At 32.4% G+C, this 27,266-nt stretch overlaps 2 protein-coding genes across 2 annotated transcripts in view; one reads left to right on the top strand and one right to left on the bottom strand.

Annotated features, from left to right (window-relative positions):
* Nucleotides 1-128: 128 nt before the first annotated feature.
* LOC144836895 (uncharacterized) lies at nt 129-10,067 on the bottom strand. Its single transcript, XM_078691813.1, has 11 exons — nt 9,962-10,067; nt 9,036-9,311; nt 8,308-8,521; nt 7,681-7,793; nt 6,679-6,799; nt 6,254-6,333; nt 5,513-5,662; nt 4,546-4,729; nt 3,154-3,307; nt 2,715-2,806; nt 129-2,379 (listed from the first exon to the last, which is right to left on the bottom strand). The coding sequence occupies exons 2-11, from the start codon at nt 9,269-9,271 to the stop codon at nt 2,344-2,346; spliced, it is 1,380 nt and encodes a 459-aa protein (XP_078547939.1). The 5' UTR covers nt 9,272-9,311; nt 9,962-10,067; the 3' UTR covers nt 129-2,343.
* Nucleotides 10,068-11,938: 1,871 nt separating this feature from the next.
* The window catches only part of LOC144838640 (uncharacterized), a 36,268-nt gene continuing 20,940 nt past the window's right edge, over nt 11,939-27,266 (top strand). The window contains exons 1-10 of the mRNA XM_078694069.1: nt 11,939-12,075; nt 20,631-20,725; nt 21,210-21,277; nt 22,235-22,333; nt 23,271-23,347; nt 23,907-24,176; nt 24,774-24,930; nt 25,334-25,396; nt 25,867-25,962; nt 27,019-27,060. Of these exons, the coding sequence (XP_078550195.1) occupies nt 12,026-12,075; nt 20,631-20,725; nt 21,210-21,277; nt 22,235-22,333; nt 23,271-23,347; nt 23,907-24,176; nt 24,774-24,930; nt 25,334-25,396; nt 25,867-25,962; nt 27,019-27,060 (1,017 nt within the window). The 5' untranslated portion in view covers nt 11,939-12,025. The remainder of the gene's footprint in view (nt 12,076-20,630; nt 20,726-21,209; nt 21,278-22,234; nt 22,334-23,270; nt 23,348-23,906; nt 24,177-24,773; nt 24,931-25,333; nt 25,397-25,866; nt 25,963-27,018; nt 27,061-27,266) is intronic.

The following is a 27,266-nucleotide window of genomic DNA, read 5'->3' as shown; positions in this document are numbered from 1 at the left end:
AGTTAGTTGGCCGGTCACCAGTCTTCTTCCTAAAGGATTCTACTGTAATGCAAATACATTAGTCATTTCATTGTTTATTTGTTTTACATTACACATGAAAAGAACATAAAAAGAGTAATCAAACTAAATTTAAAATATGTATATATATATTTATTCTCTTTGTGCAAAAATTGTTCTACAAATTCTCAGTAGCATACAATGTTGGTCCATGCAGAGCAGGCAAAAACCGTCATGGAAAATCATTTTAATAAAAAAAATCCTATTATGAAAAATTATTTCCGTAGTAAGTGAAATTAACCATTCATTTTTAAATGCTACGGCTACTTTAATTTTTTTAGTGAATAATTAAAATATTAAAATGATTTTCATGTTTTTTTCAAACTTTTTATATATACAGATGCCGATTTGCAGCAATCTGACTAAGTTAGTAGAAGTCTAGCAATAAAAGTTCTTTGATGATGCCTTTGATGTACATAGACAGCAATACCTCCACATTTTCTGCTTATATATGTACTAGATACCAACAGACTATACACACGTTTTGATATATATTTTTAACTCCTGCTGCACTTATTAAATAATAAAATAATTATTATATAATATGAAACCTGCAAGCTTCTTCATAATCATAAGACAAATTCTAATAATTTTCTTTCTTAAAACATACACAATTAATACTGTTATTTTTAGTTTACACGGTACACCATTAATTTATTGGACAAAACCCATTTCTTTATAACCAAAAACTATTTCTGGGCAATAACATTTTTTTTACTATTTACATTTCAATAGATTCTGTATGTAGTTATGTGTACAGTCACTGTACATAAACAAATTTGAGTTACTGTAATGCAGGAGAAAATATTAATTTTTATACACAATTAGTACTATTTATTTTAGAATATATGCACGGTTATACATGTAGATTTTGAGGTTGCTGCTGTGGCTTGAGATGATCCCTAAACCCCATCCTTAACACCCAAAAGTGGCCCAAAAATGACCTGGCCAATTGGGTCAAAACTTATCGGATTTTTATGTTGCTTTGCTTGAGGTTGTGGCCTAGGATCAGTGATTCTAGAATGTTAATGTTTTTAATAATACAAAAACATTTTTCGTGTAATAAAATAAAAATTGAGATTTGTGAAAAGTGCGAGGCCAGAGTGAGGCACGCACCAGATGCGCGAGTATCGTGTATGATACACATAAACGTTGGATAAATCCATTTCATTTATCAAGCCTGTGACCAGGGGAACTTTTAAACCTAGATACCAGCAGAATAAGTGATGATAAATCGGCTTATAACTAACATATCTCATGATACAATAATTACATTTTTGTGACCTATGTAAAAATGTAAAAACTATTGCAAAAATGTACATACATTTATTACAATTGATATAATTGTTAGCATTCTAGGTGTTTTATACAGTATCTAAAAACCAATAAATATGTTATAATGTTTAAACAATATTACTGTCTCTCTTTTACTCAATTAAACCTAAAACAACATGATTTTATATAATTAATTGCTTTTACAAACAGTATAAATATATAAATTACAGTTGCTTATACACAATGTTAAAAAATGTACTTTTTTATCAGGTGGTTTTTAATAAGGCACGAGTATTCTATTTTACAATTGCCTAACCTTTATGCTTCCTTGTTCTTAAAATAATACTTATATGCCTACAATAGGCCTAAAAATATTATTGATATGGAATTCCTTAAGAATTTTTCTGCACAAAACCCACTCGACACCAACTTCCCTGGTTTTCCCAAGAATGTTGCCCATTCATAACATACCTATTTCATTGTACAGTATTTACAAGTACAGTATTAATTATTTAATATGTGACCATTAGTTTTAACTTTTTTTTATTAAAATGAATATTATAGGGCTTAATAAAAATATCAGTAAAACCTGTAAGACAACAACATAACAAAATTGTGATAGCTTCTGTATTTAACTATTCCATTGGCATATTTACTAGAGTTACCACAATGAACCATAATCCACTGCAGGGTGGATGGCTGTATATTTATACTCTATAGTTTCTTGGTGATCCACAATGCAATTATCTAAATTACAGTCCTTCGTTATTCGGAATGATTGAAAGTCTTCATCTTAAAATTTTTTATTAGTGGAAAAAAAAATGTTATAATTTTGATTTGAAAGAATGAGTGACCAGTTTGTCTCGGTAAGCATTTGCTATCAAACAATTTCGATGTGCGAGTCTGTGCAGGACATTAATGCTCTATGCTGGCATTTAGAAAGCTATCCAATTGGAAATTGGATATCATGCATAGTTTAACCTTTAAGGTAGTGGAGGTAGCAATAGGTGTTCAAGATGATGATGGTAGGCCAGTTTCCAAATGTCCCTGAAAAATAAGAAGTAAATTTCAACTTCGACATGGTTCAGAAAATTCAACAGCACATTCACCGCAACTAGGAATGCAAGAATTATTGTGAGTAGTATGAGTTCAACCCTGATTAAATAGGACCAAACAATGTGCCCACTTAATAGAAGCGTCCCTGAATAGGGGTTGGCCGAAGTGTCAGCATATATTTCCTTAGTTCGTTTTACAGGAATGTGTCCGTGTAATAGGAGTGTCCTAAAGAGAGGTTTATGCCTACTGTATAATATAATTAATCTTAAAATTCTGTTTTAATTCCCCAACACCACCTCAATTAAAGATATATACACATATATTACCTTCACAGCTGCTCCAACATTGTTAACATCCAATAGAAATGTATCATGCCCATATATGGAATTCAATTCATAATATGTGACAGCTTCATTACCTAATAAGGAAATAATGAATCAGGTATGAATTAAGGCTGCATCAAACAAGTATAATTTCAATGTGGTATATACCATAGAAGTGGGCATGTTATAACTTAAGTTCTGTCTACACTATCAAACTAGTTTGAAAAAAAAAGTGTGATATGCACAAATATGGTAGTGATATGACATCATCATGTCCATATATGGGCACATCACAATTTTTTGTCACATAAAGTTTGATAGTGTAGACAGAGCTTTAGACATTGATTAGTTATTATTTAGTTAGTTAGTTATTCTAAAAGTTATTCAAATTGCAAGATTTTTTTCCCTTCAATTTTCATGATTTTATTGCTAGTAGACTCACCCGATTTCGTAAGGAGTTCAAAGAGATCCCTCTGCTGCCATACTGGAAACAGTATATCAGTCTGGACACCGATGATCATAACTGGACAAGTGATCCTAGCCAAGCCCTCTTGAAGAGAGTCAAATCCTTCACTCATATCAAATAGATCCATTGCCTTCAAATAAAAATTAATAAAGTATAATAAAACCAAACATATACATATATGTACTAAATAGCATTTCAAAATAATAGACTAAAGAACATTAAACCCTGAATAATCTCTGGGATTGATTATAGGTTTAGGGTAGAAAGTTTGCTGTTTTCAGAGATTTCTGTTTGTAGAGAATGTATGGCTTTCATTGATGGTACTAGTGGAAACAAGGCTAGGCAGCACTTTTGGATGTGGATTAGAGCAGGAGGAACAGTGTATGTGTATTAAACCTAGTAAAATAAAATGTATCTTATCTAATCTCAACCCTATAAACCAAGCAAAGTAGGCCAACCCTCTAAACATGACCTTGATTCTCTATGAAAGATAGCTCACTGTACCCTTTCCATTGCAAATTAAAGATAATCTACTGTATATTTCAGGCTAAAGTGTGCAATAGTGTAAATAGACTGCATTCATATTTATTTAGATTTGATTCAGGAGTTCAATACAAACAAGGTTTCAAGTCACTGATGTTTATTCTATGACAAAACAAGTCTGTTAAGTTTAAGCTTATACCACAAAGTGAACTTTTGCTGTTTGGGTCATCCTTCATAGAGTAAATAAGTGGCATACTTTGTCATTTACTATAAATGTAAAAATATTGTTCTTAAAAAAATTGTAGGAGGTATAATGTGCGAGTGGGAGATATTTTACACGAACTAATAAATCAAGTGTGAAAGAAAATTTATCTCGCAGGTTTTTTTAAGCTTGGTGGTGTAAAAAGGGTATATATCATAAAACCCCTCCTTCAGGGAACACACTGTGAAACGAACAAGGGGAAATATACACCACAATCAATCCCTATTCAGGGGAAACCCCTATTAAGGGGACACTTTAATGGGTCTGAAGTTGTCACTTTGATATGGAGTATATGGTTGGGGATGTACTCAAGAGACAAACTGTGTGGTATAAGTTTATCTAACTACTGTAGTGTCTTTTGACTGTATTAGTTCAAGTCTATCTAACTATGATACCTGTAGAACCTAAGCCAGACTATTATCTCCTAAACCATGTAGCGCAGAAAATAACACCACTCTGCATGAATACATTCTAATTTCCTCAAAGTGTTTAGAATAACAATTTTCTACAAAACACATGCTTTTTAACTCATTTGAACCAGCTATATTACATAATGCGCATTGAGGGCACAGAGAAGATACACCAGTAGGTTAGAGATATAAATAAATAGATGTATTAATTACCTTTGAGATATATAGTAAAGAGTTTGGATCATATTTGTTACAAAACGTCTCCCCTTGATGTTCAATGTAGCTTTCAATTAAAAAGCTTGGACACAAACTTGGTTCATCACTCTCATTAATTCTTTTATTACCGAATCGTTGTTCCCACTCTGGGCCACTTCGGTAGGTAATTGTTGCAATCTCTCTAAAAATAGTTTCAGAAAAGGAGAATTTTAAGTAGAAATAAGTGGTGGGATATATATTATTTATTTCCTATCAAATAATAAATAAAAGGAGTCTATGGTGTTATACTGACTATCTTTGATGCATAGAGGGTGTTATGACCGTCCCAGCAACGCTCGAGAGAACCAAGAAACTATGAACGATCGCGTAAAAATGTGTAAATATTAGCGGTCCGACTCGATCATCGTCATCGCTATTTTATTTTCAACTTTAACGATTTTAAACTTAACGCAACTTAACATCGACAGGAAAACAGGCTTAACAAGCATGACTCCACCATATTTAAAACAACATAACCAACTCATATATAAATTTGTCCAGTTCGTATTGGTTAATGTTTATTTTAAAAACTTGAGGTGCACTGACAAGATCTAATAAGATCAAAGCAGTACTGTCTGCATGTCTAAAGAATATGGCTTCCCAGATTACAGTATGTAAAAAAAAAACCAGGACAAATTCCAGTTGAAAAACTAGTTAAAATAGTTAAATCAACTGGTTTAACTGTAATTTGGTTGTAGTAACTGGTTTACAGGTACAATAATTACTTTTAATTGGTATTAATTACCAGTTGATTCTCATAAAAGTCAACCACCAGTTAAAACCAGTTGGTTAATACAGGTGTCAAAGTAGAATGTTCTTCTGAGTACATGTATAACAAAATCTAATGTAGACTTTGTTTATAGCCTAAATAACGAACGCCATGTGCCATATTTCATTCCAGAGAATGGAATGCCATATATCTTACCTAGCTAGTTTCATACCCATTTTAGGGTACGACTTTCCGTAGTATTGGCCCTTCATCCAAGCAGGATCGGTCATTATGCAACGTCTTTGGAGATACCTCATAGCGATTGATGATGGATGAGATCTGGCACATCCAGATATAGAAATAACCCTTTAAAATTAATAAGGTTATTTCTTAATATTATAATTGTCATATTAGTAATACATAATTCAAGGCTGTAGCCATGGTGTTTCATGAAGTGCCCTTTAAGATTTTAAAAAAGTGCTAGTAAATAAGCAACAATAATTATTTTATTTATCATCCTAGCCAGCACTGACAAATTCCATCTACTATAGGCATAACATTTTTTTTTTCTCCCTTTTACGCATTAAACAGCGAGTAACACGCCAATTACATGATGGTTAAACTATTTAAAAATTAAGTCTCAATTGAGGCTTAGGGAGTGGAGTTGAAAGAGTTGTGAGTTACAATCCTGGCACTAGGTCAGGATTGAACCCCAGAACTTGGGATTGGGAAGGCAAGGCAAGCACATTAACCACCAAGCTACAGCTCCACTACAATTTTTTTAAATAGATATATTTAATATAAGCTTTGATTACCCACTGCAACAAATCAGTCTATGGGCTTGTAATCAAAAATATATAAAAAACAAATTGTAGCTACACTAACAAAGGCCAAATATAGATGAAATATTAAATCAATGACATCATGCAAACTGTCTGAATGAACAAATAAACCAACCTCTTAACTCTGTCTGGATAAAGAGCAGCAGCATTCAGAGAACACATACCACCAAGTGAAGAACCAACCGATGCATGTAGCTGAAATATATAGAAATTCACTTACCCATGAAATGAACAAGGGGAAAAACATGTTTTAATACTACAGATTAAGGTGACACTTGGTTGAGTCTTTAAGGTTTCTTAATATGCGTTCACCTGTACTCAATAGTTGTTTATTAAACATTTTTAGGAAACCTCTTATGGTTTTGGTGGCAAGGAGTATCGTAATAGGTAAGTGGCAATGGAGAAAACGCCAGACCTGATGAACATAACATCATCAAAAGGCTGGCCAATTGGACGATCCATGGAAATGCTAGTGTACCCAACATCACCTACAGCAAAACTTTGCTACTGTATTATGCTGTTATACCTTTACTCTCTTACCTTATCTATGCCTAAATGATCCAGTAACAGAAATTGAATATGCACCATGTCGTCTAATGATGGCAGCGGGAATGTTGTAGCGTAACATTTACCAGTCAGTGGATTCACTGATGATGGGCCACTAGGACAAAAATACACTTGTGATTAAACGTTATCAATGTGATGATGATCATAATTCTATAATTTCCATAACAGTGTACCTGTACAAAGAGTTACATCAACATCCTTCTTTAAGGTTTGATTAACGTTTCTGTTGTTCATTTTAGAAATAAGGTTCTCGACATACTTTAGTAAGGTTTTCCATAATTAACACAGATCAATTTGTTTATAAAATAAATGGAGCTTGCATATGTCGGGATATATTGTTAAAGATGTATTGTCCCTTGAAACACAAAAAATGAAGGTCAAAATATTCTAAATTTAAATTGACCATATCAAAGTAATATTAAAGTTGTTCACTTTAAGTCGAAAATTCGAGCCAAAAACAACAAGTTTATGTAATTAAAACAGGTAAATTAATTTGATTACATTCGTCTGGATTTCAAACCATGAGTATGCATTATGCATGATGCTAATTAGGATTGTTTACAACTCGTCACGGTTGAGAAGGTGTTTTCACACAGATCGCGACGAAGTTTTATGATTATGCATACAGAGTAGCCAAACAAGAGCGTTGCATAATGAGATATGTTTTGATAGAATACATTGACTTGAACAAAAAAACGTCTGTATTTCATTAAATGATTTTTTTTCCCACTAATTTTTGGTGAAAGTTAATAACTATTATGATACTTCAAAATGACCCACTTTTTTCGAAATCTTTTTTTTTTTAATTTTTTTGGAATTAGTCAATTTCAATACATCTTTAAATTTAAGGTTCCCTCTATTTTTTTTATAGTTGTAGGAATAAAATACAAACATAAATTATTTGAAACCAGATGAATTTTTCCCCGAGAAGAATTGAAAATGGTAGCAGTATCATCACAATTGTGCAGAACTTACGAGGTACCATAGCAGCCTCCAATAGTGTTGGTGCAAATAACAAAGAACTGATTTGTATCAACTGAACAGCCAGGTCCTACAAACTTCTCCCACCATCCTGGTTTAGGGTTATCCTTCATCAAAACAAAAATAAAACAATTTAGATATTTATTACATTCTGATTTTTTAAACGGGGAACGACAACATATAATTATTATTAGCCTGCCAAAAAGTAGTTTCATTTAGGCTGTCAAAAGTGGGGAGCATGTTCCCTAAACACTCTCCCACTGGTTCCACCCCTGAAGTAATCCATTAGCAGAAATTGAAGATGTAGTAGATAAAAAAAGTAATAAGTTTTCTTCTTTATGATACCTAATAATATTAAGTTTTAAGTCAAGTTAATTTTAGGTTTGATTACATGGTTATCTGTAAACCTTACTTTACATAGGACAACATGGTCCTGTAAGGCATGGTACATAATTAAATTTGTTTCCAACTATGCATCATGTATGGAAACCAAAGGTAAAGAACATATGCAATAAAACTTGAAGTCTCTTTTTTTAATGAAAACTTCAACATTATACCACTGATTTCTCATGCTATGTTTAAAATCCAACTCTGACAACATGGTCTTGAACACTATCTTACCTTGTGACTTTTAGCATGTGAACTAGCAGATAGTCCAGCATGTATAATAACCGCATTTGACTTGTCTTCATTTAGCTCTCCCCATGTCTCATAGGCAACCTGCAACTCAGGCAGGACTGCATTGTTGTACTTCAGGTAATATGGTTCCTTATAGTGAAATTTCTTGAAACCAGACACGACTTTGTGATATTCAGGTTCGGGGCCACTGGCATCACTATACAATTATAATTCAAGATTTAAAAAAAGGTTTGAGAAAGTACTTTATACAAATTAATGATAATGTTTATGAGTTAAATGGGGTATTTAATAATTAAATTTAATAATGAGGCAAGAAAAACGAGAGGCAGTGCTCCGATATTTGTTGCAGAGTAGAACAGTAGAATGCGCACACTACAGTTTGATTTTCCAATTTTCCTTTTTCTAATACTGGCATGTGATATATAATTAACAAATCTAAAGGCCAGATATACCAGAGTTTAATTTGTTTATTTGACTAACAAACCATAATGTAAAATATATAGATATGAATTGGTCAGGAAATACATAAAATAAACTAGATTACTATAACTACACGAATCAGCAGTCCCATGATCTTAACTGAAATAAATTTATAATAAACAATTTATTTAGATGTGTATAAACAAAAAAATAAAACTACAGTAATAAGATATTTCGGATAAAATAATTACTTTAGTAAGTATAATAAATTTCCATTCTTTTGTACCTACTTTTTTGACAGACATGGAAACTCGGTTTGCAAACCTTTAAACGCATTTGCATCTGGTACTTCAAGTTGTGGTAAAGCTCCATGGTAGCTTTTTGATGAAGGGGTACTGATCCGGTTTCCATCTTTCTTAGTCTGTAGTCGAGCACTGTTGCTTAACGGACGCAATAACTTGACGTTTGATCGACATTGTTCGGTTGTCTGGACCTTCTTGAGTAGACGGAATGAGTTACGAAGCATGATTAACAGCAGTTATAATATTATATACACATTGATATACCTATAAATACAAACTAATTTATTTAGAAACGTGGATGTTTGTATGCCTATGTTTATTATTCATCTGGTCAAGGGTTATATAAACAATTACTTGACGAAACTATGACTGTGCACTCTTCAATTTTGATTGAATTGAATCGTAGTAATAATAATAAAGATAATAATCAACATTATCAAGAACCCACTAAATACTGTTTTCTTGCTAGCTCTTGTTTTGTCAGTTGAATTGTAGTTATGCAAATATAGTAGGTCTATTTCAGCCCCTCTATAAATCAAACAATGTATTTGATATACAGTATTCATATTTGGTTGTAAAGAGCATCGATACTACATAATAATACATGTAATGTAGTGCATGGTTGCAATGTATTTAATTAAACAACAACAAATTAATGACAGTTTTAACCTATAAGCGACTGACCTATATACAAGTTAAGCCTACTCACTAACTACAGCTGGTTAAAACAAACACTTGACCTAAGCGACTCAATATGGAGCTTGTACATGTTTATAATAATATAGTCTGTCCAATGAATGAGACACACTACCACTAGCACACAGGCTACGGAATGACTTCATGGCGGTAGCAAATTTAACTGCATATAGTCTAGGCAATAAATAGCTCATCATTATTGCTTTATTATACCTTACCTGTTTTTTAAACAATATTTGTAGCTGTACAAGATGCAGCCACACACGATTTAAAGGGAACCTCGCGTCGCGCCTCGCCTGGAAAACTCCAAGACCTAACTTGAACTTGGCTACTGTCGCTGAGCGAGGACTTAGCCAATCAGCGACCTCTGTTCACGTGATATTTAGTTAAAACGCTTTTTCATTGGCCGCTTGTTTTGATTATTACATTTATTTATTCGTATATTATTGCATAAAATGCAGGATGACATACTTTTATTACGTGTATTCAATTATTTACCTCCGCCAAGGAGGTATATGTAGTCGATTGTGTTTGTCTTGTTTGTTTGTTAGCAGGATTACTCAAAAAGCAATTTCAAAGCAATATTTTCTCTTTTCCTTTAAAGATGTATTGTCCCTTGAAACACAAAAAAAATGAAGGTCAAAATATTCTAAATTTAAAGTGGCCATATTAAAGTATTATTAAAGTTATTCACTTTAAGTCGAAAATTCGAGCTAAAAACAACAAGTTTACGCAATTAACAGGTAAATTAGTTTGATTACATTTCATCTGGAAAATCGTCGCGAGCGAAAGTAAACAAAGATTTCAAACCATGAGTACGCATTATGCATACGTTAATTAGGATTGTTTACAACTCGTCACGGTTGAGAAGGTATTTTCACACAGATCATCAGGAAGTTTTATTATTATGCATACAGAGTAGCCTAACAATCGCGTTTCATTATGGGATATGTTTTTATCGAAAACTTTGACTGGAAGTCAAAGTTATTTTTTTAACAAAAAAACGTCTGTATTCAGTTAAATGATTTTTTTTTTCGAAAATTTTTTAGTGATAGTTAATAATTATTATGATACTTCAAAATGAGCCACCTTTTTTCGAAATCTTTTATTTTTTATTTTTTTGGAATTAGTCAAAGGGACAATACATCTTTAAACAAAAGATTAAATAGGCCCGCAACCGCGATTTTTTCTAAAATGACATAAATGCTTTTAATTCACTTTCGTAGAAAAAATAGTTTAAAAAATCGCTTATATAAAAAGACAGCGGTTAAAATAAAAAAAGGAATCATTTTCTGTCAGACAATTTGACTATTTTTATACAGCTTTTTTTCAGCTAAATAATTTTGTTTCGATCCAGTCAAAGTGAAATTTTAGTCAATTCCATTAATGTCCGATTCTGAAAGTTCATGATGTAAGAAATTTTCATTCGATTTACACTAACTTTCTGTGTTTTAGACTCAGGATGGGCTGAAATTAATTCATCTTTTTTAAAAGTTAATATCTAAATGACGATAAATTCTAATAAAATGTTTTGAATCTGACCGTGACCTTTTAGGAGTTAGAGAAGCAAGAATGAACTCAATATGATATTCAGCAATCATTTATGTGCCTTCACAATATATACAAAAACATTGTTGATTTTTAACAAATCCGTTATGTTTATTTGGACATATAAACCACGGCGAGAGTTTATCAAAATACTAATAAAATTATAATTAATGTTCTAATTGTTAGGCTCAACTCTATTCAATTTTCGTTTAGTTCTAGCTATTTTGACATCATTTGGCCTAATACACACATTAATACCGGATATTCTAGAAAATATTTTGATTATTCAATTAGGAAATAAAAGTCACAATGGCAGGCGTATTTATTCATTTATTCGATCCGCATTTAAGAAAAAAGGAACTGTATACAAAAGCTTCTTCTGAGCACCAGATGTAATTAACAATAGACTTATCATCAGTTGTGTCAGCCGTATATGTTATTATTTTGCTTTACTTAATGTTTTCACCACAAAAAAAACAAATATTTCTATCTATTTGCTATTTGGAAACTTTTCTCGTGGGTGTTGAACGTCAAAAACGGAACTGCCCCCTCTATAAATTTTAGGAATTTTATATTTAGGATGGCGCTGTGTACGTACTTTTTGTGGCGGCGGAGGTGGGGAAAATCAAACCGTTCTGATGCTGTCCGTAACTTTTTCGTAAGCTAGGCCTATGTTTTTAAAAATATTGAAATGTTAATTATTTGACCATAGGATCACACAAGAACTCATAACAATGGATTCAACAGCAGAAGATCCAACCCTTCCTATCAATTTTGATGAAAGGTATGTCTAAAAATAATCACAATGAATGATGCATGATAATTCAAGTCAGTCTAACCTAGGCTAGCTAGCTAACTAAGCTAGGCCTAGGCTAGGCCAGCCTAACTAACTAGCTAGGGCCTAGCTAGGCCTAGACCTTATAATATTATAGGCTAGCTAGGCTAGGCCTACTACTAGATGCCCAGCTAGACCTATAAAGGTTAAATGAAACCGTAGATCCTATTCTATTTGTACAGACAAGCCTATCTGGGCCTTAATACTACTACTAGGCCTAGCCTATATTTATAACTAGGGCTAGGCCTAGGATCCAGTCAAGTCGCCCCATCGCAAAGTCGCCTCATACAAAGTCGCCCAATACAAAGTCGCCCCATCGCAAAGTCGCCCCAAAACAAAGTCGCCCCGGCACAGTCGCCCCATCGCAAAGTCGCCCCATTACAAAGTCGCCCCAACGCAAAGTCGCCCCAACGCAAAGTCGCCCCATCGCAAGGTCGCCCACGGTTTTATTTCGGTATGATTATGAAGCGCCGCCGCTAGTGTAGTACGCTGTAGTCGGTTGCGTTTGATATCGATTGCGTTGTTACTTTGGTCGCGCTAAATGTCGTATACATTATAATGTTTATCCTACTTATATACATAATTTGTGTTTTAATTTTTATTTTACAGGTTTTAATGGAGTGATGTGCTTTTTAAAAATCATTAAAGAAATATAGTCCCTTGTTTGAAAGTTCTAAAAAGATTATCCCTGATTTATAGTTTAAAATGTTAATTTAATATGATTTGAAAATTAGTTACCAGAGCCACAATTACGAATCTTTCTTCAACCTACGCGTGGATACCAGCTCATTTTTAGGATAATATAATAAATGTATAAATGTGTAGTAGGCCTTCGTATAGATTTACAGTAGTTAAAACAATAACAGTGTTGTAAGACAATGAGTGTTATAGGCTACTTATTGATCATTTTGCATTTATTGACAAGTTATGTGTCTTAATTTTATAATGACTTTTCAAAATGAAGAAAAAAAAAAAAAATTTCATCGCCGATATGATTGTTTTACATGCAGGTATTTTAGTAAAATTTAAAACGCTACATTTTGACCATGGAAAAACCATCGTACAGTATCGTGTGCGTGTTTTTTAAAAAGGGGAATCCCCGACGGTCAGCAGAAAGACGTAGCAGCTGTGAGGAAACAGATACCAGAAGGCGCAGCTCCGATTGGTTTCAGAGAATGTTTCAGATGGCGAGTCGCCTTTTATTCAACAGCACAATGATCATTTTACTGAAGAAATTCTTTTCAACCCTTTTGGTTTTAGAACATTCTAATTATCATATGCCTAATAAATATCCTCATATCGGGTGTATATTTAATTTTAAATTAAACAAGACAGTGAAGAGGCACGGAATAATACGTACACGGACGTACGACGAATACACACACGCACGTCATCATTTACGACATATAGTGGTAATATGATGCAATTTTATAATGGATATAATGATGGGATTGCCTTTCCAGGCTTAGAATCAATGTTCATTGTAATACTATGTATATAATAGTAAACTGAATGTTTATAAATAAATTGTTTTACGTAATTTGTTGCATATAAAATAAAAGACACAGACGCAGCCTACGTTTCCTATAAAATATTTTTTCACATTTAAATAATTATAATACTATAATCTTAAACTATGTTTACAAATTGTCATTTTTTTAAGGCACACATCTTTCTCATCATACTGACCTGTAAAATGAGCGACTTTGACGACTTTCACATTTAAATAATTATAATACTATAATCTTAAACTATGTTTACAAATTGTCATTTTTTTAAGGCACACATCTTTCTCATCATACTGACCTGTAAAATAAAAACAAAAATCAATTATTAATATAGGCCTAATAATAATAATAAATATTCATCGACCAAAGTAAAAATAATCTAGATCGTATAACATTATTTTATCGCGACCAAAATTAAACGCGACCGATTTCGAACGCGACTGATATCATCGTAAAACTCCGGCGGGGTTTCCCCATCTTCAGATGGTGCGTTGTAGTGCGACAACGGCGGAGTAATTACGGGGGTTTCCCTCTGGTAAGCTAGCACGTTAGTGCGACCGCGGAGTGATTAGTCGGGGTTTCCTCTCTGATGATGGGGGTGCGTGCCGATCGTGTAACCTGAGACTACATGGCGGGGCTTCCCCTTTTATGCATACACGTTCCGTGTTATTTTGTGTATCATTGCGACATTTTACGCACTTGTAAACTATTTTTTAACGTTTTGGGGCGACTTTGCGATAGGGCGACTTTGTGATGGGGCGACTTTGCGATGGGGCGACTTTGCGTTGGGGCGACTTTGCGATGGGGCGACTTTGCGATGGGGCGACTGTGTCGGGGCGACTTTGTTTTGGGGCGACTTTGCGATGGGGCGACTGTGTAAGGGGCGACTTTGTATGGGGCGACTTTGCGATGGGGCGACTTGACTAGCATCCAGGCCCCATAAATTCTTCCCTGGCGCCGTGCACATACCTACATGCAAACCATTACCGACCCATATACTAATTCGAAAGCACCACAACCCGCATGCCATAAAGCTTGGTTCCCACACTAGCGACGCAACGTACTAGCCTATTTCATTTTTGTTCAATAAAGTACTGTAGGCCTAAACTAACACACACCTATACCTACCAATTATATGGTTTAAATATTTGCTGTGTTTAGAGTTCCGTCAGCGCAACACAACATCGATCAATTAAAATTTGCTAAAGCATGCACAAACTCATGATATAAAGTTTAACATCGATTCATTTGACGGGTTGGTTGGTAATGGTATATAGGATTGCGGCTAGGAATTGATTTTGTATGTTTGATTCCCTGATGATTTTTTTTCTCACCATCGTCTTTGACTCATTGTCTTTTTTACCAATTTATGTATTTTTGTTTTTTTGGTTATTGTTGCCTTGAGTGAGAGGGCCAAAGTTTAGGGGCCAGTATAAAGGATAAATACTTCAAAAATACTAATACAATTAGTGTGTTGGAGCTCAAACATTGGCCAGTTTCATTCTGCTGGTGGAACTGTAAAAACTACATTGTTAAAATATTATTATTGTCATCAATAGTGGTACTTGGTAGACTGTTAACACCCTCATTGATTGAATAGACTTCTTGTTGTTGTCACATCTGAATGACTATCTATTGTGGTTTAAAAAATAACAAACAAAAGAGCTGTTGAGATGTCATTGTATTGTTAAATCTCAGTACAAAAATAATTTACAAATTCAGTACAGTGGTATTTTTTTAAAGGTTTGCCATTGATATAGCTCAAATGATTTCTAGCCACAGATATAATACTCTTAGTATCATTATACAAATAATGAATATTGTAAATAGAACAGTCAATTTTTCATTGAATGAAATATGTCCCCATAACCCTGTTATGGGGACACCTTAAGAATTCCCTGACCATAGTGTTAAAACTTATCTTTCCCTTTGTTCGTTTTACTGAGAAGTATCGACCTTAATAGGAGTGTCCTAAGGAAGGGTTCTATTCCAATTTTCAAATGCATTTTGTCCTACAATTGATCTAAATAGGGTTTTAAAATAAACTATAAAACTCTGAATGCTTAAATTAAAACATTTTTCCTTTTTGTTTTGTTTGTCATTTTTTTTTTCAACTTTGGCATGATTCATTTTAAACTCATTGTTATCAAATTTATCTGTGAGGTGAAAGCTAACTGAATGAAATTACACATAGTTTCTAGCCTCCTGATTGGCTGTGGAATTACTAAACTAAATGTTAGACGCGAATGAAATGAGGATAGGGTGATTTCCTGTATAGCAGCCTGTGTTTTCCTGTTTGTCGCAGCGAAGCAGTTGTGTTTTCTTTTTACAACTTTACAGCTTTCTTTACAACTTTATGTGAATGAGAGTTTTTTAACGTTAATTACAAATTGATTTATCACACTGCATTATTTAGTTGTACATGTCAAGTCAGCAGCTTAGCTTTTAGCTCAATTTTTGTTTACTATTTTTTAATTATTATAATCTGTTTCAAATGTTTTCACCTGCTTCATTTTTTCGTCATTTTTATTGTACATTGCTGAAGATTTACTGGAATCATTTTAAAATTAACATTTAAATAAAGTTAAATGTCAACATTAACCTTTTTTAAAGCTTTTTTTTCAAATTTAGAATTTAAAATTGAAAATATCATGTTGATTTAAAATGAAATACTATTGTACAGTAAACTTTATTTATAATTTATAACAGATTACAAAACATAAACAAAGAATATGGGTCTGCTATAACTTTTAAAATTGTCTTTACAAAAATAAGTACTGTACAGTAGCTTAAATGTTGTTAAAGTTAAATAGTCACTCTTCCCTGATTACCGTAAGTACTGTAAGACCATATCAGAAATTATTTTATGATAATAAATGTTGACTTATTAAGCCCATAGTGCTTTGCACTTGGCAATAAAAATAAGTTTTCAATAAAATTATGAAAATAAAATAACAAACTGGACAATTTTATAAATTACAATACAAATTATATAAAAATACAGAACATTGTGTTTAAAAAACATTTTTGCTAACTGTACAATTTGTAACTGTACAAAACAAGATTGACAATGTATGTCAATTATTGGACTGTTTAGAGAATTTATTTAATAATAGTAATGATTTCAACTACAGTATATTGATCATTTACCCAAATTCCTATCTGTACTGTATGCTAAGTATTACAGTACAGTAAGGCTTATTATACCAGGTCTTGGAGAGTGTTTGCTTGGAAACTCAACATTATGATTGAGTTTAATAATAATATGATGATAGTTTGACAGTTGTGTCATCTTGTTTATGCAATTAAATTTTAATTAGATTAATAACAAACATACAGGTGATTTAATTGGCTTTGTTTATAATGATGCATCATGTGTGAGGAATTCCCTGAATCTTCCACACCACAGGGGTATCCTATTGTATTGAGCCACAAAAGCATTCTAATACTGATTACATAGCTGAATCCACGTGGAAGATACATCGATGAGTAACCTCTAAACTTTGACAAGCATAAGATGTACTCAAATCTATAAACAAATCTACAATGATTAACAAAATGTTATAAAAGATTAACATAAATTAACATAATTAGTAAAGGTACTTAATTTTGATTGGTCTAGTTAGTGGTTTATTGTGGTTTGGTTTCTAAATTGCCTGTGGAAAGTGAAACGCCAGTTTTGAGTTTCAAGTAATATTTGTTGAGTCTGTTATGGTTGGGTTGTAAAATGGAAGGTCACGTTTGTAATAAGGCGACCAGCTGTTGTCAATATTGATATTTTGAATGTAAGTTTGTGTTCCTTTTTTAAATTTTTGAGCATAAAACCATGTTTCACACACTACTGTACTTTTAGACAGACTAGTACAATAGTTTTAGTGTTGCTGATAAAATATTGATCCTCAGCAATTATACAGTTTCAAGTACTTTCCAAATAGCAGTCCATTTCTGTACGTACATTTATACATACTGTATGCTTCAGATATCAAAAATCTTAACCCAGAAAATCTTGGTAAGTAAAATTATATTTGAAAAATTTAAAACCTATACTCTGGTCCATTCAGCCGTCGTTGTGGACAGACCAACGGGCACCGTTTGGTAGCAGCACTCGACACCCTTAGGGGAGTAGAAAGTTGTGGATGTATCGTCTACATCTGTGCACAATTCAGGCCAGTAGGCTGCAAGTTGCAGGTTATATTCCCCATTTAAATTTACATAAAACCTACAGTACTCCCTAATTTAGGGTGAATATCATATGGATACAAGTGGTCAATTCCATTCACCAATTTTGTTTTACACATTGTTAGCATTTATATATGGAGGAGTAGGTGTGGGTGAATAATATCTTACCAATATTATACCTATTTACAGAATAAGAAAAACAGTATTACTATTAGAAACAAATAATGAATTTCAGTATATAGTGTATACTTATAATAGAGAATCCTACTTGACAAACCATGCTTAGAGGGTCAAAGTTAACACTATGCTACATTGAAGTATCACTATTTCCTGTTGTGCATTAACATGTTGATGATTACTGTATTAGGTACCTGAATGAATCAATCAGCATAGATAGGTCATTAACTTTCTAACACTCTTCCTTGATGAACTTAATGAAAGAAAATACTTTCTAGATCCGTAAGAAATTAAATTTAAATCATATTGAAAAATATCTCTTATTGTATCCTCAATTAAACTTTCACATTTTGTTTATATAATCATAGCAACATTTGCAAGTTGAATAAGATCATAATGTAAACATTGTACTATCACAGTAAATTGCTGTATATTTTTGAAATAATATTCTAAAACCAATCATACACTGTACAATACTGTTGTGTTGGTGCGTATTCATTCTGTACGATTACAAAGGATGATGTTATATTATTTATGTATTTTATGTGATCTCTCGCAAAATTGAACAACCCACACTGGCCTAGCTCATACGGTATCTAATTTTTTGGAAATACTGTTTTAAGATGAACAGCACCAGACAAATGAATACAATTATTTAAATTATTATATTCAAATTATATTTTTGATAAGATGAAGGCTGGTATACATTTATATAGGTGTAGTCTATCTACTAGGCCTACTCATCATTGTTCTCATCATTGTAGCATCTTGAAGGTGACTGTCATACCTTGTCGCCCAACCTAGCTCCGTCTGTCAATAAATACCACTTATAAATGTTAATCAATTCTAGATACAGTGTAGGCTTACACCAGTCATGCACCAGCGATTCGAAGCATACACAGTCTACTAATTAGAAAGAAAATCAATCAATAGGAGTGTAGATGTTGAATCACGTTTCTGTATATTAGTGTTGACCACATCCTACTGTTTACAACATGTATTGCGTTGTAGTGATAGAACCAAGGAATCAAAAAAACAAATCTGTCTGTAGATGAGACAATTTGTAATGTTTTTAATTGGAGCATGTGTTTAAAATTATGTTTGTGTAGAATCTCTGAATGAAATGCATCCTTTAATTTTGGAGATAATATTTACTTGGATTTAAAACAGCTTGTTGTCTCTTTGTGCACACAGAAGCCAGAATATAGATTATTAAAGAGTAATACAATACAATACTGTTCTAACTTCTACTGTACATCAGATATCTTCAGTTATTGTAATTTCTGCCATCATCTACAGTACAGAACAAGATTGAATAGAAATTTTCTATTCTAACTACTTGCTAATCTGTGCTCTACAGTAGGCCTACAGTATATGAAATATTGTTTCTTCTTAGTTGCGAGTACTGTACAGTAGGTCATGTTATTAATTGAAATGACAAACTGTGTTGTTTTAAATCATCAAGAAAATTGATTTATGATTAAACATGATTGGAATTTCTGTAATCGAAGTCAATTCTGTAAGTTTGACTCTCCGAATTATTTTGGCTAGCCCAAAAGTATTGTTTCTATAATCTCTTGTTTTTGGTCCTTCAAATATCATACGCCGCACATGTACACAGTGACATGTACCTAGGATAGGGTCTGTAGGTTTAGACGCATATGGTACTATTGTATAGTGTTGTGAGTGTGGCGTTTAGTAGGTTTTAAAAATTAAAGGTATTTTTACAATTTTTATGCAAAAAATGTAGTTCAAGAATTAGCTTACTGTAGCAAGTCCTGTTTGAAAGAGCCGACTGATACTACTGTACTGTATTCAGTTTTGAATAAACATGTTCCCTTTTTTATTGTTATGATGTCGTGTCAGTGAATTAATTAAATGTTTTTGTACATTGTTCAATGTTTAGATAGAATTGCTTGTAATTGAACTCAGTTGATGAGATAGCAGTCAATTATTTTAAGTAGTGATGTGACAGATTTATCAATGTTAAGTGCATATACAGAGAGGGATTATACTGTACATGTTGTTGATGAAAATGTCATTACATGATTTTGCAAAAATGAATTGATATACTAAAACGTGCATGTGTGTGCATCAATTACATGTTTACTAATTTTGTTAAAATCATAATTAATATTTTTGGACTTATTGATTATTGTTAAATTTAAAATGGTTTTCAATAACATAACAAAAAAATAGATGAACAAATTGAAACTGAAAGTCCACAAATGTGATCAATTATAAGCATAAATATTTACAATATTTTTGAGATTATATCTAAAAACAAAAATAAGACTTTATATTATATGACCCTTTTATTATTTATTGTCTGCATTAACTACTTGGATGTGATCATAAATGGAGAAAATTCATCAACGTAACATCATGTGATATTGGATTGATTGCCATTGCCATGCCATTGCCAACTATATTTTTATAAAAGAGATTTCATACATAGAAATCGCAGAGAAGATTTGCATTTAGGTATATGGAACAAATCATTGATAATACTAATAGCATTTACATACTGTAGCAGCCTTAACCCTTTTTAATACATTAGTAGTATTAATGGTAAAATCATTATTGTGAAGAGAAACATATCCCTACTTAATAACAAAATGTTACTGTTATGTATTTCAGTACTAACTTATCAAGACTTCCAGATGTAACCACTGGACCTGATTTCAACATGTCAAATTTTGGCGAACACTTTTCAGAGACGAATGGCGGTCCAGGTAAGGAGGCTTACAGTATATTATTACTGTCCAGCAATGTTTGTTCCCTCTTTTAGAGAAATCTTCAATGACACCAAACATACTGTAGTCTAGCATTCAAAAGTGGTTTTGTAACAAGACTGTTTTGGTCGGTACTTCATTTGTATAGGTACTGTATATATCGCATTAATCTTCATATTTACAGTGGCTTGCTGTACCTGTAATTTTATTAAAAGAAAAAAATTTTAAAATTGGATTAATATTGTACAGTAGTATGGAGATGATAATTTACTTTTAAAGTGTCTCTCAGTACTGTTAAAAACACTATGTAATTGTGGAATTGTATAGGAAAATCAGGGAGGGTTATGGTTAGTTAATTAATGAAATATTTAAATGCTGTTGCTTTGTATTGTACAGTATTTGCATTTATTGATAATGGATGATCAAGGAAATAAAATGTATTTGTTGTAAACATGGTATTGTATTTCTTTCTTTCTTATTGTAGGCTTTCAAAAAATTGGTAGTGGTCGGATATCACCTGTAAGAGCACACACAATGAAAGACTATGAACAGGTACCTTACTATTACATTATTTTACTAAATGAAACAATTTATAAAATTTGTGATAATAATCACTTATGCTAACTAGTGATAACAAATGTGATAGACTTGTATGTTCTTCATATAAAGTTTGTGGTACACATATATTAGTTCTAAAAAGAACTGTTGAGTTTCTCGACGGTTCTTTTCAGAACTAATATACATGGTGTACCGCAAACTTTATGTTTATATCGTGCCTAGCTTACCTGTATAAACCGCCAATAGCCCGTGCTCTCCAGAGGGAGGGCTTTAGATACGAAAGTGAAAAGTTCCTAGAACACCCCTGTATTATAATGGACCAGTCCGCAACCACGCCCTCATGTGGGAACGTACAACATTTGATTTCGTATGTTATTGTTAGTGACATTCATTACTGTACATTAGGTTACTGGTTTTTCTTAGTGTGTGGGATTAGGGTTAACACTGCAAAATGAATCAAATATAATGTTCTTAAAGTCATCACCATTTTTATATTTTCATTGTCAGTCTCAGTATTTATTTCTTTAATAAATTTCTTAAAATAAACAAAGTTAAAAGATGCAAGGCCAAACCAATTGTAATTCATTTCCCATGGCATAATGCAAACACTGTTTATGAGTTTTATTTAGCTTTGACATTTAGAATTATAATTTCTTTTGTTGTGATTTGGTATTTTTTGTAAAATTGTACCATATTTGAACAACTTTAAAACCCTTCATTAATTTATAACAGTTAAAAGGCACGCTGGAGAAGGCGCAAAGCCGCTGGAGCATGTGCAAAGCATTGTTGTTACTGTATACTGTCATTCTGTCCAGGCTTTATCGGCCGGTGCTAGTGACGAGATTGATAAGGCACTTACTTTTTATTATGTCACTCACAATCGTCAATAATAACAATAAATGACAGGAATCTATTTAGGTGATATATAACAACTATCTTCGTTTTATACAGCAAATAGCCGAACTAAAGAAGGAGAACTTCAGCCTCAAACTTAGGATCTACTTTATGGAAGAACGCCTTCAACAAAATTTTAATGATGATGCAAAAACAGTTAAGTGATTATCAATAAAGCATTTGTTGTTGTTTTATAGTCCTAAAAAATATAATACAATATGCTGTGCCAATCAAATAGTTGTCAATCATTCAGATACATAAGACATTCCATTTTTTATAACTGGCATTAAATTTGAACACCAACCCTTTGATAATCTACCTAAATATTCTCAACATGCACAGTACGGTGTGAATCCATCCTTAAGCAGACCCCCTTGTGCTTGAAAAAAGTGATCCTCTTTGTCCGATGGAAGGCCAAACCTTATGTCCAACATTTTGCTAGAAATATGTCTTATACAGATTTTTCATGAAGAGTATCATTTTCAGCAAAAACATCTAGAATTACAGTATGTATAGAAATGCTATGTAAATATGTAATTTATTGTCTTCTTGATAACAATCCTAAATATTTCAAAGGTAACTAAATCTTCAAAATACTAACTGATATTCTATGCAGTTTTTCTGAAGATTCTGTGTTAAATTTACAATACAACACTTGCTGTGAAGTGCAAATAATATTTAGTATTCACTTTATTTCTTCATGGGTAAAAGAATTTTAAAAAGTATGGTGAATTGGGTTAGAATAGAATTAAAATTACAATATTCATCACCCTTCTTACACTTGCAAGATAAGCGATACATGACAAAATTAGAGATCGTGGGAGGCCGTTACACAAAGTTGTAAATTGTATCAATGGCACAACGTTTTTACATAACAGGTATCTTTATACATTAGTGCATTGGCCAGGTCATGTAATACCTTTACACCTCACCTGAGATAAGAAGTATTACCCCAAACACATATCTTTTTCTACTGGCTACGTTTTAATTTCCTTTACCAATTGTTAGTTACCTGTCAAACCATGAATAATTTTATGCTTCAGAAATTTATAATAATAGTTGTTGTAATTTTATATTGTTACTTTTATTTTAGAATATTGAATTGAGAGTAGAAGTGGAAAGTTTGAAGAATGACTTGAGAGAAAAGCAGCAACTTCTTATTAAAGCCTCGTAAGTATATTTACAAGTAATGTGGATGTTAATTTTAATAAAAGACTACCTGGAATTTATCAGGTGTAGCCTTCATTTACCATCTTAAAGTTGCTTTACCTAAGGGGACTAACCCTATTTTGTTGTCTGTGCTAGTGAAATATTATCTCTTATTGTAAAGTGATTTTAAGATGATGAGAGCCGAATTCAAAACTTTATTTGAGAATGATAGTACCAGTAATTCAAAATAACAATTACTTTAAACTAGATCACTTGGTTAGTAGTGTGTCGAGCAGTGTTATTTTTTTCTCTCGTTATTAGGCTATAGATCTGGTAATCACAGGAGTTTCCATATCATTTTAATAACAAATTTTCTTATATGCTGATATTCAAACAATGCATATTGCCTCAGAAAGCGGCAGGCTCGTATTTTCATATTGTAGTCCACCTTTTTTCATTTTTGTATTTTTACTGTTTCATGTTTATCAACTTTTTAGTGGAGATTTTTATCACTGTCAGTTGATTTATAATTAAATTTAAAAAATACATATCTTTTTCAAAATAATATTTTCCCTCCCAGAAATGCTGTAGAAAGTTTAGCACATGAAAAAGACTCTATAGTTGAAAAAATGACAAAAGAGAAGAAACAAGAAGCTCAGGTGAATGGTAACAAGTTGCATGAAGATTTAAGGCAAGCATTAGAAGAAGCTGAAACGTTGAAGTCAGCAAATGAGGAGCTTTGCAAGAAACTTGAGGAAGCTCAAAAGCTTCAGCAACAGCTATCAGATAAGAACCTTCAAACACAATCTGCTCAGGTTAATAATAAAGAAGCACTGGCTGAGAAAGACAGGTTAGCCACACAGCATTCTTGTCTTCAATCAAAAGCCTGTTATAAAACACCTAAGTAGATTCTTGTTATTTGATTGGAGGACTGTGGATCACATAATAAACAAATAATGAATGTTTATGAGTGGGATTGTACAAATAATTTCATGAGGTGGAAGACAAAATTCCATTTCCATGGCAAAGCCTGAGCCTATTTCACTGAATGAAATTTGTACCAGAATGAAATTATTTGTACCATTGCACGAATAAAAAAATATTCATTATTTGTTTTTTATATAACTTCTAAATAGATTTTTGTCATTGACATTATTCTGATCTTGTTGTGAAAGAGAGATCGCATTGTGTTCGTCGCTGCTTCCATTCGCACAGAACAACAGACAATGTTGCTATTGGATTTCACGCAGAGACACATGAGTATGATTAGTACGATAGTAAGATTTTCTGTACACTAAAAAAAAGTACTATTACCTGATTGTTATATAGTATGTACTCTTGCATGCCATGTGACCCACAATCATCCAATCAAATTTATTTCAGTGTTATATATTTACTACTTCATTGAAACAAATACATTATATGGCTCTCCTCTTCATTTACACAGGGTAATTGACCAATTAAACAATGCTTTGAAAAACAAAGATGATGTTATTGATCAAATAAACAAAGAGAAATCTGATGCACAAGCTGAGCTGAAACCAAAAGAAGATGAATTGAAAGAATTACAAGACAAACTAAAAGAAACTGAAGATGAACTTGAGGTAAGAATCTTTTTTTTTTGTTACATAGCCTAATAATGTAAATAAATCAACGCAAATTGAAAAATTGACTACCGCTCTGTGTTATAGATTCTCAGGACTGTTTATATTGACTGAATAATTTTCGTGTTCCCGTCATTAAACAGTGAAACCAGTGAAATTTCGGGACTATATAAAATGTTATATTTCACCTCTAAGCTGGCAATATATGTATAGTAGGTATGCTAGGTATTTTCAAAGTAATACTTTTTGTGAGTGTGGAACATTTTCCTGTGAAAGGCCAACCCTATTCCAGGGACTTCCCTATATAGGGAGACTTAAGGAGACCCCATTAGGGTTTACTGTAGTTTTATCTTGGTTTAATGGCAAATACAAATAATTAACCTTACTCTACATTTTATATTAGGCTCTACAGGATAACATGGAACGAGAACAATCTGATAAAGATGCCACCAAAACACATTATAAGGTATGTATTTAATAATATAATAGTAACCCATGGATTCATATATACCTTGATAATATGTCCTTTACAGATGCAGATTCCATATTTAGGCTTGGTTCCCACTAGAGACGCAACACAAGGACGTAGCCGAAATGCGAGCATGTTGACCAATGAAAAGCGACAGTTCAAATAACCTATTGCGTGTGATTGGTCAAATCACTTCCTTATCTTGCATCCCTAGTGGGAACTAAGCAGTAGAAATTGTGTTCATTTTTTGTTTGTTTATGTGATAAATTAATATGATAAAATGTTATAAAGAACAATTTTATTCTATAATAGTAATAATAATACATTACTTTAATAAATTCATCTGGTTCCAATAAATATTATTTGTGACAAGTTGTCGAAGAAATGCCTTTTACGGTAAATATGTACGTTTAAGTGGTTCAACATAAATGTAAATAATCACACGTAATTTGTACATTTTTTTAAAGGAGCTATATCTTGAACAAGAGAAACGACTGCATGACTTAGAAACTGCAACTGAGGCCTTACAAGATAAATTAAAGGATAAAGATAAAGCTATAAAGGTATTAATTTATACATGTTTGTTTAATTGTGTCTTTTCAAAGAAATCAATTCTATTAATTTATATATATATTATATATTATAAGAGCAATTAAATACCTGAATTAAAAACGATTAAACCCTGTTTTCAAATTTCTATTGTTTAAAATACTGAACTAAAGTGTAGACCAAACAGTGGATTGAAATTGGTAAAGATCCGTCCTGTTTGAACTGGGATCCTGGGCAGGATTGCCTCCAAAATTGAATAGAGTCTTCCATGGCCATATCTATTTTTGGTTTAAATGTGGTAAAGATCCATCCTGTAGTTTTGATGTTATCCTGCTAACAAACAAATAAATATCACAGACAATACTAGCAGGGCACTCAGAGAGAGCAAAACCTCCACCAATGCCACATATCAATAAATCAATATGACTTCGGCATATGAAAATTGAATCACATTCCATAGAGCAATGAAACCATCCTTTAAAATCTTATGAAAATTGGGTAAAAACTTTTTGAATAATCCTGCTAAATAACATATACCGTCATTCTTCTAATTGTAACCCTGGGTTATTATTCTTTGATTGTTTTTTAGAGGGGGTTACTATTAGAGTAGTGGGTTACTATAATTACTAATCTTAAATTAGGCACCTGAAAATAGTAACCCACCCCCAACTTTTCCGGTCAGCAACACAGCAAAATAATAAAACAGTATGAATAAACACATTTGGTTGAACTCTAACTTTATTTTATAAACTCAAAAACACTCAATCCTCCCCCAATCCCGAGATCAACATTATCTCCTCATTTTCAAAATACGGCTGCATCATAACTTTTTGTGACTCTAATAGTAACCCCCATGGGTTACTATTAGAGTAGTGAGTTATTATTATAGATTGACCTAAGGTGAGTTACTATTAGAAGGGGGGTTACTATTAGAGTGTGGGTTACTATAAGAAGATTTATGGTATAGAAAGAAACACTCATTATCTCTAATCATTCTGGTGGAGGTAGTTATCAATTTTCAAAAATGTGTTTGTATATAATATTTACATAATTTTTATTATTCTTTATAGGATATGCAAAATAAATTGAAGAAAGCTCAACAAGAAGTCAAGGTATAATAAATTATTGTTACTAGGTCAATTCAATTGATTATCTATAATTGAATACAATTAACAATTTTCTGCTAAATTAGATCATATTTAATTTGCATTGTGTAATAACTTTGTGGTACATAAACTTTGGGTGCTTGCCAACAAGTGAATTTGAAAAAAAATTTAGAGTCTAATAACCCATTCACATCTCCAACAAAACAGGGCGC

Source organism: Antedon bifida, chromosome 3 (assembly GCF_963402885.1).
Source record: "Antedon bifida chromosome 3, ecAntBifi1.1, whole genome shotgun sequence".
In the NCBI taxonomy this organism is placed as follows: Eukaryota; Metazoa; Echinodermata; class Crinoidea; order Comatulida; family Antedonidae; genus Antedon; species Antedon bifida.
Note: the sequence above shows the minus strand (reverse complement) of the source record. Positions and strands in the feature narration are given on the sequence as shown.

What these genes read in the sequence shown, in the direction of transcription:
- LOC144836895 (XM_078691813.1), bottom strand. Translation starts at nt 9,271, where the DNA reads ATGCTTCGTAACTCATTCCGTCTACTCAAGAAGGTCCAGACAACCGAA. An exon ending in GGAGGCTGCTATGGTACCTC is followed by an intron (nt 6,800 to 7,680) that starts GTAAGTTCTGCA and finishes TTTTTGTCCTAG; the next exon opens with TGGCCCATCATCAGTGAATC. An exon ending in ATCATTTAGGCATAGATAAG is followed by an intron (nt 6,334 to 6,678) that starts GTAAGAGAGTAA and finishes TATATATTTCAG; the next exon opens with CTACATGCATCGGTTGGTTC.